Source organism: Vidua macroura, chromosome 2 (assembly GCF_024509145.1).
Source record: "Vidua macroura isolate BioBank_ID:100142 chromosome 2, ASM2450914v1, whole genome shotgun sequence".
NCBI classification, from domain to species: Eukaryota; Metazoa; Chordata; class Aves; order Passeriformes; family Viduidae; genus Vidua; species Vidua macroura.
Genome location: NC_071572.1, coordinates 32893186 through 32910803, shown reverse-complemented (window position 1 = coordinate 32910803; position 17618 = coordinate 32893186). Strand labels below are relative to the sequence as shown.

Sequence of the window (17618 nt, the reverse complement as noted above, 5' to 3'; positions counted from 1 at the left end):
CAGTAGCATTTGTACTGGTATGACTGTCGCTTTGAAAAAGGCAAGAGCCATATCCTTTGCTGTTGCTGTAAGACAGCACTGCTAGGTATTCTTTGGACAAAAATAAAGGTGCTGGTGATGGTGAAGATGTCCTTTTTGCAAAGAGTTTATAAGGTTTGCAGTTGGAATGGGAGGTGGGGAGCTCTAGCTCTAGTATATCAGTATATAACTGATATACTAAAAGTTTTGAATCTTCCTCCTTATCAGTTCTGTCTTTCTCATCACCATGGTCATTGTACAAGGGTTTGCCCTTTCTCAAGTGAGAGAACAATCAGATGAATATAGATGATTTCTCACTTAACCTTTAAAAATGTCTTTAGATTCAGAAGTCCACTAAATTGCTCAGCTTTCCTGAGATTAAGTCTCTGTCTTAATTTATTTCTGAGCCCTTTCAATTCTCTACCTGAGCTGTTGTTTATGGATACACTCCAAGATTCATCCTGAAAAGATACTCATCCTCCTGCCAATCTTCAAAATGGTTTGGTCATCTGTAATATCTTTCAAAAGAATAATAATGGAATTTTTCTTGATATAAAGCCCTCCAAATATGTATTAGATGGAACTGTGGTTCAAAGAATGTCAGAACTCATAACCTGCACCTCCTAACTTCTATATTTGTAAGTTTTAAAAAATACTTGTGCATTATTTGTTTGGGGTTTATTTTCTGTGAAAAGAAAATTAAAGAGAGTAATCTATTTTCTCCTTAAGCTTCCTAAATATAAAATTTTTTCATATTTACATGTCTCAGAGTTTACATAAGTGTTTTTTCTAGGCTTTACATGACTTTATGACTTTCATTTGATAGTTTGATGGAATGGAGAGTTGCACATTTGCTAAGTTTTTGTAATAAAGCTTTGCTCCTTGTCCATTCTTAAGGATATACTTTTGTATATCCTTCTTGAAAAACCACCAGAATGAAGGAACTGACAGATGACTTAATTTCTTCAGTTTCTTTCTGCTTAAATTAAAGCCAACTTCACCCATAGGTGACAGCAAACTCTTGGAAACTGAAAATGCAGTCAACTCAATGCAAGCAATTAAGTATACAACAGTGACAGCAAAAGTGCTTATGTGGAAATATGCAAAAAATCTGTAGCTAAACAAATCTCAGAAAACCCATGATATCTTTATGAGAACTGTAAAAGAGCCATCTAATGTGGGTGGGGATTGCATGAGAAGAAAACCTTCAGTTTGAGGACAGCTGAGGATTTCCCTTTAGCCAACACTTGAGCTTTGCTCTGGTAAGAAGCTGATCCCCTCCCCTAATGGACAGCTCTGCTTGGAGAGAGCTGTAAGGTCTAATTGCTGCACCTGATTGCCAGCTGGAAGAGCTATGGAATGTTATCAAATGCTCCCCACCTTTGCAGAATCAGAAGGGCCATATGTGTGCTTACATGTCAATGCACTGAAATGGAAAATCAAAAATGAGCCAGTGGGTTATCACACACATTTCTGTAGGAGCTGGTGGGAGCTGTAATCTGTGCTCTGAACAAGTAGGTCATTCGGGCATAAAAATCTTGGTCTGATCTCCTGCTTTGTGACCATGAATAGGTTGTTCTTCAGTGCATTTTTAATGAAAACAGGAGAATGAGACAGATAATTTTTTTACTCTTGAGTTAGTAATTTATATATTTATTTTTCTAGTAGTTTGGTAAATTGTGTAGTTCTTTACCATTTCCGTTAAAAATTTATAATCAAGGAGAAAAAACAAAGCCAAAACTTTCCTTTTTTGCTTTTCCTTTACAAACATGGAGGAGAGCCTTAAGATATTCTCATCCTATTGTTTGTTATCAGCAAAATATTTCTTATGAAATTAGAGGCAAATGAAATATTTCTTGACTCTTTTATTTCTTCCTCAACAATAATTTTAACTTGTGTTGGAATAATATTTAAACACATTAATAGTGAAAGCTAGTAATTAGATTCAGTCTTTTGTAGTGTGATTTTCATTAATTACATGCTTACTTTAGCCGAGATATTTTACACAATTGGTGATCTTCCAGACATAGAGGAAAAGCACATTTTCAGGGCATGCTTGCTGAACAAGCCCCTGCTAAGAATGAGATGGATCACGTCCTGGGCATGCATATTCTTTCCATGGGATGTGAAGGGAAGCCAACAGGACGAGGCTTTTTGATCCTTAAGTTAGGGAAGATTAATTGCTTTCCTTCTTGGGTCACCTACTGGCAAATGTAAGAAACTGGTGCTGAAGTCCCTTCTCTACCTGGATATTAGAGATGAGACTTCCTAGCAGTGTTTGCACAGGCAAGGCTTTAGTTGGTTGTGTTTTGTGTTTTTTTTTTTTTTGTTTCATTTTGTTTTATTTGGTTTTTAGTTTTCTTTGTGGGTCTTTTTTTTTTTTTAATAGCAAAGTAATTAACCATCCTCTAGTCAGAAAAAACCCTCAAGCAAGCCAAGAAAATAATTGTGTACGTGAGGTTTTATCCTTCCCCCCCTCCTTTTTAATAGCAAGGAGATGCTTAGAGGAGTCTGTGGTCAATTCTTACCCTTTGTTGCAGATTGTTCACAGGACCCTTGCAGCCATGCTGGGTGCTCTGGCCGCTTTAGCTGCCTTAGCTATTGTTGGGGAGGTAAGTAACTGTAAGTGCTCCCTTTGTCTCTGGCTGTGGTGTCAGGTATCATTAATTTCCATGTTTGCCCAGCTCTAACTGAGCACATGGCAAAGCAGTGTTTTTTAAGAAAGAGAAATGGTAGGACAGAAACTGGGGTGGGAAAAGAGGTCAGACTGATGTGTAGACAAGGGGAATACAAAAACGTCAATTGATGCTTTTTTATTCTGATTTGCAGGAAGCTGACTGCAATCATTTTCAGCTTAATCCAGCATTAATTTAACACTGTTATTTTCAGTCATGTTAGGCTACCAAGTGAACCTAAATGGAAATGCACTGCTTTATACTACCCTAAATAATTACATCTCATACTTGCATGTTCTAACCCTTTTGTTTCGCCTGCTGCTTACTCTTTGTTGATATATAGTCAAACATCAGATTGATTTTCTCGGTTGGTCTCATAACCACATCATTACTATGTTCCCTTTAATGCTCTCCAGTTTGTTCACAGGTGAAGTGGTATGCTTTTGTTCTTTTACCAAAAAGGGAACTGCAATGTGCCATGTAATTTGTTTATCTTTTATTTCTGTAATGTTAAGTAAGGAAAAACTAGACCAACCAATAGCCTGATAATGACTGACTTAGGATGCCAGCAGTATTTTGAATTAGTAATAATAATAATAGTAGTAATGGCAATAAAAAAGAGTCCTTTTATGTAGCTTGTAGGAACACTTATTAATTTCCATCACATTTATTTAAATGGTTCATCAATTAAGTGGAGTTTATAAGTCATAGCTAATCACAAGTTAGGTGGCATTCACTCGTAATCGTATTTTTTGATTGCAGAGGCCAAGTATGGTCAAAGTGGTGGAGTGGATTGACTATGAGACACTGGCATTATTGTTTGGAATGGTAACTAAAACATATCTTTTGCTCTAAATGTGCCAAAATAATCGCATTCAATATAGAGATGTGTCCTTTTAGAACATTTTGTTAATTGTACTTTACTCAGACAACTTATGACAAACATTTATCTCTTAAGGAATTTATCAAAAAAGATGAGGATCAGACCTCTGAAAGAGTCTTTTGAAATGTTTATCCTTTTCTAATTTTTTTTGAATCTGTGAAATTGTATTGACAACATGCTAAAAAACATCCTTGGGATTTATAAACAGAAAGACCTGTTTAAGGGCCAAGTATTATCACTCTCATTTTTCTTTTTAATTTTGTTTATTCAAAGCCTTCCTCAAACACACTCTGCTGGAAGAGCTGTTTTCTATCTCACTGTTTTTTTCTGTAGCTACAAAAAAGGAAGCCAGAAATGGAGAAGTAATATCTGATGAGATTTTAATCATATATTATTTTAATCACTTTGCCTGGAGCTATTTGTAGTAAAAAGCATTGTCCAAGTGCTATTAGACTCTAACACAAAATATACAATATACAGAGACAAAATTACGATTATCTGTTTCCATTCTGAGCTTTTCTTATTTCCTGACACTGGCCCTTGCTCCTTGCATTTCCCACAGAAAAAGAAAGAAAAAAAAAAAAAAGAAAAAAAAAATTCTGTTTAGAGCGAAGACAGAAGGACAGGAGACCTCCTAGATGTGGGAAAATGCAAGCATTTCTTGAAGCCACTATCTTCTGTGCTCTGTGTAGTATTACTGCAGAGAGCAAACAAACTTATTGGTTCTTCTTGATTAATGATATAATGGAGATACATTGAGTACTTAATATATGATGCCCACTTAATCACTACAAATAAAATTCAACCAGACCGGTATGACATTTACAGACTGTTTATGTTGAGAAGTATATTTCACCATATGATGCATTAACTAGAGATATCTGGCAGCTGTAGTGAATATTCTAATATAAGGGTGATTAGATTCTCAAAGCTGTGTCAGATAAGAAGTCCATTTGTCAGTATCGGAAATTGCTTTGCTTTAGTTTTAAGTAATAATTCAATTACTTTTATATATCAGTTCCAAGGGATTATATTTTTCCTCATCTTTTGGCAGATGGTTTTGGTGGCCATATTTTCAGAGACTGGATTCTTTGACTACTGTGCAGTAAAGGTGGGTTTATTTAGGACTTATTAGTATTTCTAGATTTATCAAGTTAGTATTTATTCAAATCTGTCACACCAAGCACAATCTTTAAAGAACCCTTCTAAGGTCAATGTATACTTATCATATTAGAAATTACAGTGGTCATGTTGTAATACTGAAAAAATCCTTTGTGGATGAAAGAAAGCCCTTAATGCAATTCTGTTTCTACAGGAAATGTTAAAGGTCCCCAGTAGGGTACACAAGCATTTAGACACTATTAAGCTGAATATTTCACTGATTTTCCCAGGACTGCAGTTCTGCTGTAGCTCAACTGTCTATTTATGCCTGCCAGTCGGGCGGAAGAAATATGAAAACTATCTTTAACTTTATGACCACACATGAAAAGTGGCCACAGACCTTTGCACAGTAGCAGAACAAAAGTTTACATGAAAAGAGTAACTCATAGAATCACAACCATAGAATTAGAGAACGGTTTGGGTTGGAAGAAACCTTCATAATCTTGTTCCAATCCCCCTGCCATGGGCAAGGACACCTTCAACTAGAGCAGGTTTCTTAAAACCCCATTCAGTCTGGACTTGAACATTCCCAGGGATGGGACATCCAAAGCTTCTCTGGGTAACCTGTCATAGTCTCACCACCCTCACAGTAAAGAATTTCTAACTAATATCTAATCTAAGCCTACTGTCTCAGTTTAAAGCCAATCCCTCTTGTCCTATAACTACATATCCTTGCCCAAAGCCTCCCCCCACAACTGTCTTATTGTCCATGTTTAGGTGCTGAAAGGTGCTGTAAGGTGACCCATCTCTTTGCCAGGCTGAATAACACAGATCTCTTCCAGCCTGTTCTCGTAGGAGAGGTGCTCCAGTGTTTTATCATGTTTGTGGCCCTCCTCTGGACTCACTCCACCAGTGCTGCTCTGAGGATGGGGAATATGTCCCAGGTGTGGAGAGGAAGGAAGGTGTAAACCATGGTAGTCCACCTGGGCATGCAGGCAGAACATGGAGGCTCAGCCCTTCTCCTGCCACAGACCCCTTTTATGACTGGCAGCAGAGCATGGTGTTTCTTCAGACTTGTTTCTTTGTTTTCATGATGGGATTGTTTGCCCACTTCCATGAATTATTTTCTTGCCAGATTATTTAGTATTGGAGAGGGCGCTGTTGGAGTAATAGTAAAGGAATAGTAAATGCTCTGAGCTCATTGTTGCTTGACTTTGATTAAGTTGCTTTATCTATAATTTTTGAAATCAAAGTTGGAGTGATGTAGTCCATTCATTTTGCTTCTGTTTGTTTTTCTTAGGCTTATCGGTTCTCTCGAGGCAAGGTGTGGGCCATGATTACGCTTCTGTGCCTCATTGCTGCAATTCTTTCTGCATTTTTGGACAACGTTACCACTATGCTGCTCTTTACTCCAGTAACCATAAGGTATTTTATTGTTATGGATTTGGACTTGGTCTTTTATAGACAGCAATCAGTAGTATACATGTCTGCAAAATACTTGTTTGGAGGTATTCTTAATTATTTAAATGGAAATTAGAACTTCAAATACTCTTATTGTAGTAGAATAAAAAGCTAGCACTTTCAGAGGGATGGGTTGCCTTTTGCCTTTGCATTAATATTGAGCACATATCTGAAACCTGTGAACACTGCCTTGGCAGCTAACTGTTCTGGTTTGTCTTCATATCTCAATTGCAATAGCATATTGTACCAAATGCTCCCTAGTAGATGATTTTTTTTTCCTGTAAAGCAGGCAGAATTTTTAAATTAAAGCTGCTTTATTCTTTGCTGGCTGATATTTATATACATTTTTAGATAGTCATTTATGTTTTAGTGAAGTTGTTATCCCTTCTAATATTAGTGACAAATAAATTTTTAAAAAGTCCATATTTCATCTAACAGCTTTTTCTTGAATATGAAAATCTGAATTTTATTCCTGTTGGTGATCATGTCATTGGGATGGCTACTGGTTAATTGCACAGTTTGAGATTAGATATTTGGAACTTTGAGCAGACAACCATGAATTTAATTACTTCAGATTTCTGTAAATTAATAACATTTTATATGAAACTACATTTAATCAGTGTGGGATTATAAATTACTGTTTAAACTGAATTTAACCTGTGTCTGGTCAGGCAAATCTGTTTAATCCAGTTCAGTTTTGGAAAGATCTAGTGTATTTTAGAAATGATCCTGAGAGATGTAATGCTTGCAGTCATTATCACATTAAAGTACACAAAATTCTAATAAGATATGCCCCCTCTTTAAAATGCAGTGTAAAGCAGTAAAAACCAATTTTGCAAGTGAAATTTATTCTAGACTGGAAACAGCTGGTGAATGAAAGCTCCATTTGTCTTCTGTCTGATTATATTTTAAAGAGACGGCTTTGCCACACCCTAATCAATAATTGCGTTTCTAGCAGTAAGCGGTGCTGGAGCTATTAAACACCAAGTTTTCTTTAGCAGCATTACAGAATATTTTGGATAAATATAATTTGGGAATGGATTGAAATTCAGAAATCAGTGTAGCATAAAAAGCTTTTCACAGTCAGAGCTACGGCAACATTTATTCTGTTTTCAAAGAATCCTAGAATAGCCCAGGTTGAAGGGACCTCGAAAGACCATCTGTTCCAACCTTTCAGGGGAAAGGAAGCCTAAATGAGATTATCTGGCACTCTCCTCAATTACATCTTGAAAACCTCTGGTGATGGGGACTCTACCACATCCCTGGGGAGGTTTTTCCAGTGGTTAACTGGTTTTGTCATAAATTGTTTCTCTTATGTTGAGGTGAAATCTCTCCCTAGTACTTGTTGCCTCTTGTCTTCTCCATGTGGATCCTTGTGAAGGGAGAGCCTCTGCCCTTGTAGCCACCTTTAAGTAATGGACTTTTGTACTAAAGATATACTAAGTCCTTTTTTTTTATACTAAATGAGCCTGTAACACTGAAGAAGGGAAAACTCAGTATGTGGGAAACATTTGTATTTGAATTACTATCAAAACTAAAATAAAATTTTAACTCACCTACTAAAACCAAATAATTGTCTACTTCAAAAAGCTTCATGCTGGGGGTCATTTTCTTTTTTATCTTACTGCCATTGTCTACAGCTTAACTGTGTTGCACTGTGCAGTCTCCATTGCCATGGAGATAAAGCTTGCAGAAAATCATACTGACTCTGCGAACATAAGGGTTTATATTTCCTGTAATAAGGCCTAAAACACGATACTTGTTTCACTCTGCATTTTGTAGTAACCCGCTAAAAAAAGTAATAACTACCCCCTTTTAGCTGTTACTTATTTTCAAGACACTTTGTTATTGGGAACTGGAAAAGGCTAATATTTTTACACATGAAGAATTATATAACCAGGAAAAGTAAACTGAGAAACTGATCTTGCCTTATAGCTAAGATGTTCTGATGGTTTTATACTTTGGGCTTAGCCTTTGCTTACTTACATTAGAGTTCTCTTTTCAAAATACCATTAGGCCCATCAAAAAGAAAGAATTGCTAAAGACAAGCTTAGCTTGTATTTTGAAATACTGGGAAGTCAAGGAGCATTGGAGTTAAAATTGCAAGTACAATTGTGGTCTTGCACCACAATTGATACATTTGGACCAGCTGTACTACAAAGTACCCTTTAACTGAATGATTTCATGCTGCTGAGGAAATAGTGTATTTTTGCACAGTTATTATTTTCCAGAGTTTTTATGTGCTGACATATATGCCATCTGACAGTGTTTTTTCTGAGTTTTAAATTGACACTCTTGGTGATAGCGTAAGTGAATCAGGTTAAGGTTTTTGCAATACTCTTTTCTCTTTGAAATATAGGTTTTAATAACACAGACTTAGGCTAAACAGTGAAGTCCAACCCTTCTTTCAGAGAAATATGTGAGAGCATTGCAGTGAGAAAGCATTCTTCCTGCACACTCTTCCCCCTATCTACTATGAGACATAGGGGACAATAATTTAAGTGTGGTCTCCATCTTTACATTCTGGAACAACCTTTTGATAAGTTGTGAGGAGAAAAGCAATTGTTTCTTACTCCAAAGTGCTTAGGTGTGACTTTAACTTTCAGCTTTTATTACCAGAGCCCAAGTTTAAAGTCAAACACATACTTCAGGACAGAGCGGATTACGTGGGTGTGTGCGTAAATGTAATTTGTGAGTTGGAGTAATCTATGTGAAGGTTACTCTGTGTAAGTGGGCTTTGAGTTCAAATGGATCATGTGGTTACTGAGTCAACCCCAGTGTTTGTCAGAGCACTTTAAGGTGCTTCTTATTAAAGAAGCAATTTACTTTCTCTTATCAAAACAGCATCCTACCAAAGAAGTATTAAGTATATTTGAACTGCTAAAATAACATTTTGAGAATTTTTTAACCATAATGAATGTGTATTTTCTGCTCTTGTTTCATCACAAATAGAAATACTCATGATCAAGCTTTAGAGAAGGAGGAAAATAGGAACAGAATAAACTGAATAAACCTAGCCTGAAAGCTAAAGTCTCTAATAGATGATTCATGGCTAATAGGCAGCCTGCACAATCCTCTACCACTGCTTCCCCTAAGAAAGTTAATCACTGTTGCTGAGTGCAGAGCCTGTGGTTGACCAGAATTGTTTTCCACAGGTCAGTGCAGCTTAAGGCCCGTGGTTTCAGAAGCGGTATCACACTGAAAATTTGAAAGGCTATTTTCTGTGTAGTCCGATTCTTGTAATAGTTGACTACTTTTAATTAAATGCTTTTAAAAATGCATCAGTTTTGTAGGCATTAATAACTGCATTTTAAATGTAAAGAAAATCTATAAATTTTCATTTACATTGTTATAATTACTCTAGCACAATAAATGCTTTAACATAGCATTCATTGACACATTGTGTTTAAAATCCTACCATTTGTCTGTGAAATGACTGCATTTTGTAAATTTTGTGCATTTTAATATTTAAGGTAATTTATCCATGGGATAAGAAGTTAATTTCATTATCTTTACACTGCAGGCTCTGTGAAGTACTTAATCTTGATCCTAGGCACGTCCTGATTGCGGAAGTAATCTTCACAAATATTGGGGGGGCTGCCACTGCTGTTGGGGATCCTCCAAATGTGATTATTGTTTCAAAGCAAGAGCTGAGGACAAGGGTATGTACTGCAGTTGTTTGGCTACTAAAATTAAGTAGTGGTGTTGACTTATGCAATGTTGATCCTTCTCTTCCCCCAGACAGCCATATAAACAGAACATAATTGACTTTTTTCGCTGTGCTACTTCTTTTTTAGTAGCATGATCAGACAGAGAGAGTGATCTTTTGGGGACAAAATAGTGATGAAGAATAGACTTTTTGATATGGACTAAGAATACCAGTTTCCTTTTTTTGTTGTTGATGAGGATTTCCTTGTCAATGGCAAAGTGAGGAAAGAAGCACAACAATGGAGGGCTGCAGACAGGGCAACAAGTTGCAAAAAACCAAAAATGTGAAAATGAAGATGAAAATCCATCCATTTTTTCAGTATGGGTTTTCTCTCAAAAGTTAAATATGAGACAATTCAACATTTTACAGAGAGTTGCTTTGCCCTTGTAGAGCCATGACACACGTGAGGCACTTTATCCTTCAAGCACAGCACAAGGAGATTTGGGGTGTGAGAGGGGAGTGGGAGCTTCTCCTGTGCAGCACAGGCTGTGGCTGGCTCCCACCTCCTGACAATGTTTTGCTATCTCTAGGCTGCAGAGACAGATTTTAGCTTCAAATTCTTGGCTCTCCTATTGTTTGCTGGGTGCCTGGTGCCAAAGGGAAAGCTATGGTATCTGGTGCTGGGCGGGACTGCAGGGCATGAATAATCCAGCAGGAGCATCCCAGTCCCACTGTTTCTTCCCACATGGGTCTCTCTGCCATCTGGACTGGCTGTGGCACTGCTGGCAAGTGTTTGCAGCCCTCAGCATCTTCATGGAGCTGAGTTTGCTGAGTTTTCTGTGCTTTTAGGTATCCCTACTACCCCTGAACATGAGGGCATCGAGTCTTCCCTCTGCCTCTGGCACTGTCTCCCACCCCCTTTCCCTGGTGTGCTGTGGGGCAGCAGTGAGACAGTCTGGTCAGAATGCAAGGGGCAGCCCCTCCTGGCATGGGGCAGATCTGCCCTTCTCCTCACCAACAAGCAGTACCATGGAAGGGGTAGTAATATAATGGGCACATCTATAAGGACGCCAGGGATAAACTGTCTGTTTTGGCCAGGAGCCATAACCCCCCCCCCCCCCCCAAAAAAAAAAAGATAATTCTAGAGAAATTTAGTGTTTATTGAGCTAGTGCAAAAACAACTGTGCACGTGCATGAGGGAATTGTAGTATAAAATCTCAAGTTTATGTTTTGGATTTTTTTTTTCCATTTAGAGTCACTTATGTTTCTATTGCTTTATGGAAGAAAGATCTCTTCTAATAAACTGAATGCACTCAAATTAATTAAGTATTGTTCAGGTTGGAAAAGTCTTTGAAAGTTTCTAGCATTTAATAAACTGAATGTATGCCATTGAAATATTTGAAATGCCAGCTGCAGTTGGCTAGTTTGGATGGCAGCTTTGAAAACCGTAATATTTATTGTTAGCTGAGAACTTGTTAGCTGAGAACTTGATAGCTGAGTTTTAAATTTTAGATATAAAATCTGTGCACCTATTTAAAACTTCTGATATTAAAAAGAATAATTAGCACCTGCCATGCAGGTCATTTTCCTGAATACTCGGAAACTCATAGTTTCTGTAGAACCTTTAGAAGTGGCTGTAAACCTGGGAGATAATTAGGCAATCACAATTGAAAAGAAACCATGTTACATTTTTCTTGTTTGAGCTATTGATATTTTTAGGAGGACTCAGATGTATAAATACCGTAGCAAATATTGCATTATAGCAAATTCTGTATCTGAAACAAGCACAAAAATCTTTCCAGATGTTTTAGTCTGGATTATTTTCAGATCTTTTGCTGCATCACAGAGATAAGAACATAGTGAAATAGATTAGGTTCAACGCAGGGCCATAGAATTTATGTTGCTTCTTTTCTATATTCTCAATTGCTGTATCTATGTATATAAATAAGAGGGTCAAAGACCTATCCTTGGTCCTGAGGCAGAGTGTCATGGTCTGGGGTATGTCCTCACTGCTTAGGGCTCACCCCTTCTAAAGGAGATTTGCCTGGGAGAGTGCTGGCTAGGATAACTGGATAAAGCCAAGATAGAGGTCAGAGAGGGAGCTGGACCATCTGGCCTCTTACAGTCTGAGCTGTTGAAATAATAGCTGCATTCCTAATTTTGTCCACCTGCTCCAGCATGCTCTCTTTTGATCAGAAGGAGAAATATGGACATTGCTGTCTTGTTTCTGAAACTACTTCTAGTAAAGGATGCTGTGAAGAAGGGCTATATGAGCTACCACAGTTCTGTGTCAAAAATGCATGGGGAGCCTACTACATTAGTACCAAGGAAAATATTTTTTTTTAACTCTTACAGAGGTAAAAGTTCTTGAATACATTAATGGCATCTTAGAAACACTCCTTCATGCAGTATATTTTGTAGTTTCTACTATGATGTTTTCTATACAAAGGACTTGTTTTCTACCTCTTTTTAGCATCATGGTCATGATTTTGGACATTCTAAGAATTCTAGAAATTTTTTTCCGCTTGATATTTTTGTTGAAATTCTTTTAAAAATTATTTTGTACTTCCTTCTCTGTGTCATTTTTGCACAGTAAATACAGGAGTACTTGGACAACTGCCCCTGCAGGAAGTTGAACAGTGAACTGTCCTATGTAGATGATTTGGTTTTCTACTTTATTTAGGTGCTATCAGGAGGAGAATTTTACCAGTCTTCCTGAGCTTTCGCTGCTGTACATCAACTTCTAAAAACAAGTAAAATATTATGCAAGTTTACACTTTTGTAGGAAACCTTGGCTTTTATATCAATATGGAATGAAATGCAGCCTTGTTACTTTGGGTGCTTGTTATCTGGTTATAGTGTTAGGAATGCTTTACTTTTTGTTTACTGTGGTGCTGGAGAGACTTTTCTCCCTAGGTTCTGGGAAAAACTCACATCATATTAAAAATATTTTATTTAAACCATGTTTGAATAAATACGATTTTTGTAACATTTTGCTCATTACAATGTAGCAATAAGTCTCTACTTGTCTGTAGATGGAAATGAATGTCAAAAGGATTTTTTTTTTGTACCCATTGTTAATTTATAATCCTGACATATTCCCTACCATTATGACTGGAATCAGTGAACATCTTCATAATAGGAGAGGAAGATTTGTTGTGCTCTTGATTGTTCTTAGTTGGAACTGGAAGAATTTTCACAAAACAGCATTTATGTTTTGATTTTAGGATAAGAGCAAATGGAAAACTTGTTCAATGAATATAAAACATTTTTTAATGTTTTATTATCTTCAGAGTGCTGCCACAGAATGGCCACTGTTAACAAAATTATATTTTTATTTTGAGGAGATATGGGCTTCAGACTTCAGGTACTCCATGTTTATATGCACAATAGAGCATGAACCAGTTGGATATGGTCCTTGCTCTCAGAAGGGTTGGACAGCAAATCTTCTGTATTTGGGAACTTCACTAATTTCTACAAAAACACCTTTGAGATCAGAAGTTGTTGTGCTGTAAGCATAGGCTGTGATTCCAAGTTCTTTAAAGAATGGGTGGCAAATAGGTCTCCAGAGCAAAATGGTGCTGTGAACATAGCTGTCGACATGTGCACTGGTCCACATGTGCACTTGGACACTGGTGTGTCCAAGCTAAATCTGCATGAAAGAAGTAATGATAAGAGCAAAGGCAGTTTTAGCATATGCTAGCCACTGGATTATATCCTTTTATTTACTGTTTTTATTAGCATGTGATAAAGCTTGTGCTGTTAATCTGGTGTCTGCTGAGGATTTGGGGGTTTCAGCATACCACTCAGAATAATTCCTGCCATTTAACAGGAATTTCCTGGAAAATTGACAGACAGCAGGTTTTCCTGTGCTGCCTTTTAGAGACTTGCAGCCTTCATGGTGGAATTTAGCATGATGTGATATTAGTTTTTATATTTAATGAAAAATTATGGTACCAAAGAAATTTATGAAGGAAAGTAGGTACTTCTGAAAAAAAAGAAGAGGAAATCCTATATATGAAGCTTTAAAGATATTTCAAGCACTGGTAAAATGAATTCCCATAGTTTAGTAGGCTATTTTTGTTGAGTTTGCTGGATACAAGCTTGTTAAAACTTTTAATCAATTTGTAGAATTCTACCCCTTCTGTCGATGTTTGGTTGATTCCTTTTCTCAAGCGGAAATTACACTTAGGAGAAGTGCATGAACTAAAATGTATGGGCTTACATCTGATTTCAGAATTTTTACTATCTATGCATGTAGTAATCATTAAACAGATAATGTAAAACAAAAAAGTAGGTTCATCAGCTTCTCAAATAACATTATCTTCATGTAACTGGGTTAGACCATCAGTGATTTCTGGCTCAGTGACATCATGAGCAGCTCCCATGAGAGACAATGCAGATCTCAGTCACTCACCTAGAAGGGATGTTTAAGCCAGTGTAGAAACAATAAATTACTCTTGCTCTTCTTCATTTTATTAGTTTTAAAATATTAAGTAAAGGGCATTCTGGCTAGAAACAGTACTTTCTGTTCCCCAAATGCACATAGCTATAAATTTTGCTTTCTCATTGCTCTAAATAGGCAGATTTCTTGTGGAAAGGTCTGAATTACTAGAATTGAATTTCACATCTGCAGAAGCAATGAAAAAAAAATAATAATCAAGTTGATAGAAAGCTTGCATTTTAGGAAAAGAATATGATACTTCCTCCTAATATGAAATTGATATATTTGCCTTTGCATTTTAAAGTATAAACCAAGGAAAAATGCCCACTCTGTTTCAGCTCTGAATCTGTAGGCAGTGGAACTTTTAGGCTGTTGTCTTGCTAAAACAAAATCTTAAGATTTTCTCTCAACTGGGGAACAGGAGGAATTTGACACAATCATCATATCCTCAAGTAAGGGATATTTGAAGTGTGTTTTGTATTTATCTCATAGATTGAAATCTCCTGGAAGAAAAATATTTCTTGCCTTTTGTGCATGTCAATTCTATTCCAGTCTATTGTGCAGGAAAAGAAAATCTTTGTGAAAATGACTTTTTGTTGTATGTAGGAGACATGGGGAGCACTTAAATGCTTTTTTACAATGCTGGCCCCAGCAGTGCAGAAGACTCAGGGGGTATAAAATGTGCTATCCACAGCCACAAAGGGTATGAATGTAGGCTCTGTGGAGATGTTGCATGTCTTTTCTGGGTGTGGGAAAAGGAACAGGGGCAACTGATGAAGCAATTGTGCCACGACCTTGGTATCCTCTGCTGCATCTATGGTATCTGTGGTACAGTGAAAACCCTTTAGTCTCTTAAAGTTCCCCAAGAGGCTGCCAGCTGGCTACCAGCTATCTGACAATGCCTGGTGTGAAATTAGCCATTTTTTTCCCCAAAACCACATTCCCTGTGCTGCAGAGAGGCTGGTGCTAAGCACCCAGCTCAAAGCATCAGGCAGGGCAGCTGTCTGTATTTCAGCTTTTCTGATATCAATCATAAAAAGTAGTGCACTTGGTAGTCCTCAGCCTCCTCATGGCTACAGGGCATCAGCTGTCCAAGGCTAGTGATCATCAGGAATCATTTTTACTCACTGTCTTTTGTGGATCAATGCAAGGAGGTAATGGGGAGGAAAGCCAGGAGCAAGGGATGGGAAGAGAACTGACTCCAGTCTCACATTATCACCGACAATCCTGCCATGCAAGCTCTGTCCTGAAATAGGCACACTCCATGTTAGAAAACAATTTGTTTCAGCTGAATTGGAAAGCTGTTCTACAGTAGGAGCAGAGCAGCATGTTTTCTTTTTCACTAGGGATCTCAGAGATATTGAACATCAATGTACTGATACTATGAACTTTAACAAAATCCTGAATCTCAGCCCAGCTACTCCTTTTGAAAAGTTCAGGTAAGCTCTTGGATAGGATGCCAAAAAATCTAGTAGACACTTTTTTTTTCTTCTTGTGATGGTGTCTGCAAATCACTTTGAAGGCTTATCTACGTCAGCTCTTATGTCATGGAGCTGTGTTAATCCTGATTTTTTTTAAGGGTATTGTAATCTCTATCTCATTTCAATTCCTTTCAACTATGAGTCAGACCTCAGACCTCCTTCTTACCCTCAGCATTTTAGTTTGCCTTCGAGGTTGAGGTGATTTTCTTCATCGAGAAATTAATTTTGTGGGTTTCAAGTGACGTATTTCTTGTGCCGTATTTTTTGAGAAGCCTCTGAATTGTGGCATTTCAGGAACCAGACACAATTCTTTTTCCTTTGAAATAGGTATGATAACAAAAATGTAAAGGCAAGTGACTTTTTATATTTGTGTTTACTTGCAATAAGCTACTTCCTTAAAGTCAAGATCCTTTAATATGTGATGAAGACCTCACATATTTAAACTTGAGGGTTACCAAGAATTCATCTGGTTCCTATTTATTTTTTTACTTCCTACTTTAGCATTTATCTTTATTTCTATGTATTTCTACAGAGAATTTCTACCATCATAGTTGGCCTGGTAGCTGGCATCTATCTTCATGATGCGGGCATGATGCGGTTGCTGCCAGGCTAAGAAAAGTTTCATCTCCACTGCTTTTTTTGTAAGACTAGTCTGAGTGCAAAAGTAATTTTCCTCATTCTGGTAATTCTGTATTGAGTATAATCTGACCACTCCTAACTACTTTATTGCTCTTCAACCTGTTTCCCAGTCATTTATCTTTCAGAGGATAGTTATTTTTTCCAGTCAGGTTCAGGCATTTCTATTTTGGCTGGCGTAGCTTCAGTGTTTTTACAGCTTAAATAATTTTGGCTTCCTACCTCTCTTTGCCATTTTAGAGACCATACAAAACTGAGTAATGATTTTGCATACTTGCAGACTTGTTTAATGGCACACTGTCAAAGTTGGAAGATTTCTGAACTAAAGCCAGTTCAACTGTTAAGGTTAAAAGTTCTTATTTTTCTGGCCAAAATTGTATGATCTTTCTTTTTGGCTAGAATCTTAGAGGCAACTTATATATAAAATAGATTTATTGTTGATTTATTGTCAGTTTATTGGAAATGCTTGTCATTAAGAAAATAAACATGGGTGATATGGAATTTATATACTTTGGGGGCTAGTCTCACAGACACTGAGCCTTTGCAGGAATTCTTTATTTATTAATTTGTAAATTTCCTAGAGTTATGAATGTTGTTTTTATCCCTCATAGAAGTGTTTCCTGTAACTCTGAATCTTAACTTGATGCCCAGAGGCCAATCTTTGTAAAAACTGATTTGTAAAATCTGTCTTACAGAGATGTCAGACACCTAAGTGGCTGACCTATTTTGTAGGCAAACTGAATGAAGGGACATTATTTTTCTTTGTGGTGTCACTTTTTTTTCTGTCCAATTCTTAAAATAATCTCATTCCAATTCCTGAAGAGATTTCCTTCTGCTTTCATAAAAGCAATGGCTGTAGCTAAGTTACAGCAAAAGGCCAGCGAATGAACAGGTATAGTTTCACCTTTTAGTGTCCGGAGAGTAGAAGAGTCAAGGAATCTACTATTAAATACCAAGTAAGGATGACATTACCTCAGGAAGCTTAAACCTGTATTTTAATAGGATCAAATGCTAATCCTAGGTCTGCATATTTATGGTTTGAGATTTATTTGACTGTCTGCAAGCTATGGATTTTTTTTGCCAAAGAGCACCAATCTTTATCTGGCTATGAAAGTTCTTTATGACTGTCATCAGTTTCTTGTGTTATGAGTCTTTTATTATGCCCTGTGGTGCAATAGAGAAACTTTTTCTTCCTTTTTCTGAACCAGAGACATTTCAACTAGGAAATTTCCACATAAATTCTTTTAGCATTTGACAATATAGAAGAATA

At 37.0% G+C, this 17618-nt stretch overlaps 1 protein-coding gene across 4 annotated transcripts in view; it reads left to right on the top strand.

The window, feature by feature from the left end:
* OCA2 (OCA2 melanosomal transmembrane protein) overlaps positions 1 to 17618 on the top strand; it is a 187896-nt gene that overhangs the window by 72513 nt on the left and 97765 nt on the right. For 3 of the 4 annotated variants that reach the window (XM_053971893.1, XM_053971894.1, XM_053971896.1), the window contains exons 11-15: positions 2559 to 2630; positions 3456 to 3521; positions 4631 to 4687; positions 5978 to 6102; positions 9662 to 9800. In XM_053971893.1, coding sequence (XP_053827868.1) covers positions 2559 to 2630; positions 3456 to 3521; positions 4631 to 4687; positions 5978 to 6102; positions 9662 to 9800 — 459 coding nt within the window. The remainder of the gene's footprint in view (positions 1 to 2558; positions 2631 to 3455; positions 3522 to 4630; positions 4688 to 5977; positions 6103 to 9661; positions 9801 to 17618) is intronic. The other variant, XM_053971895.1, reaches the window with a different exon arrangement.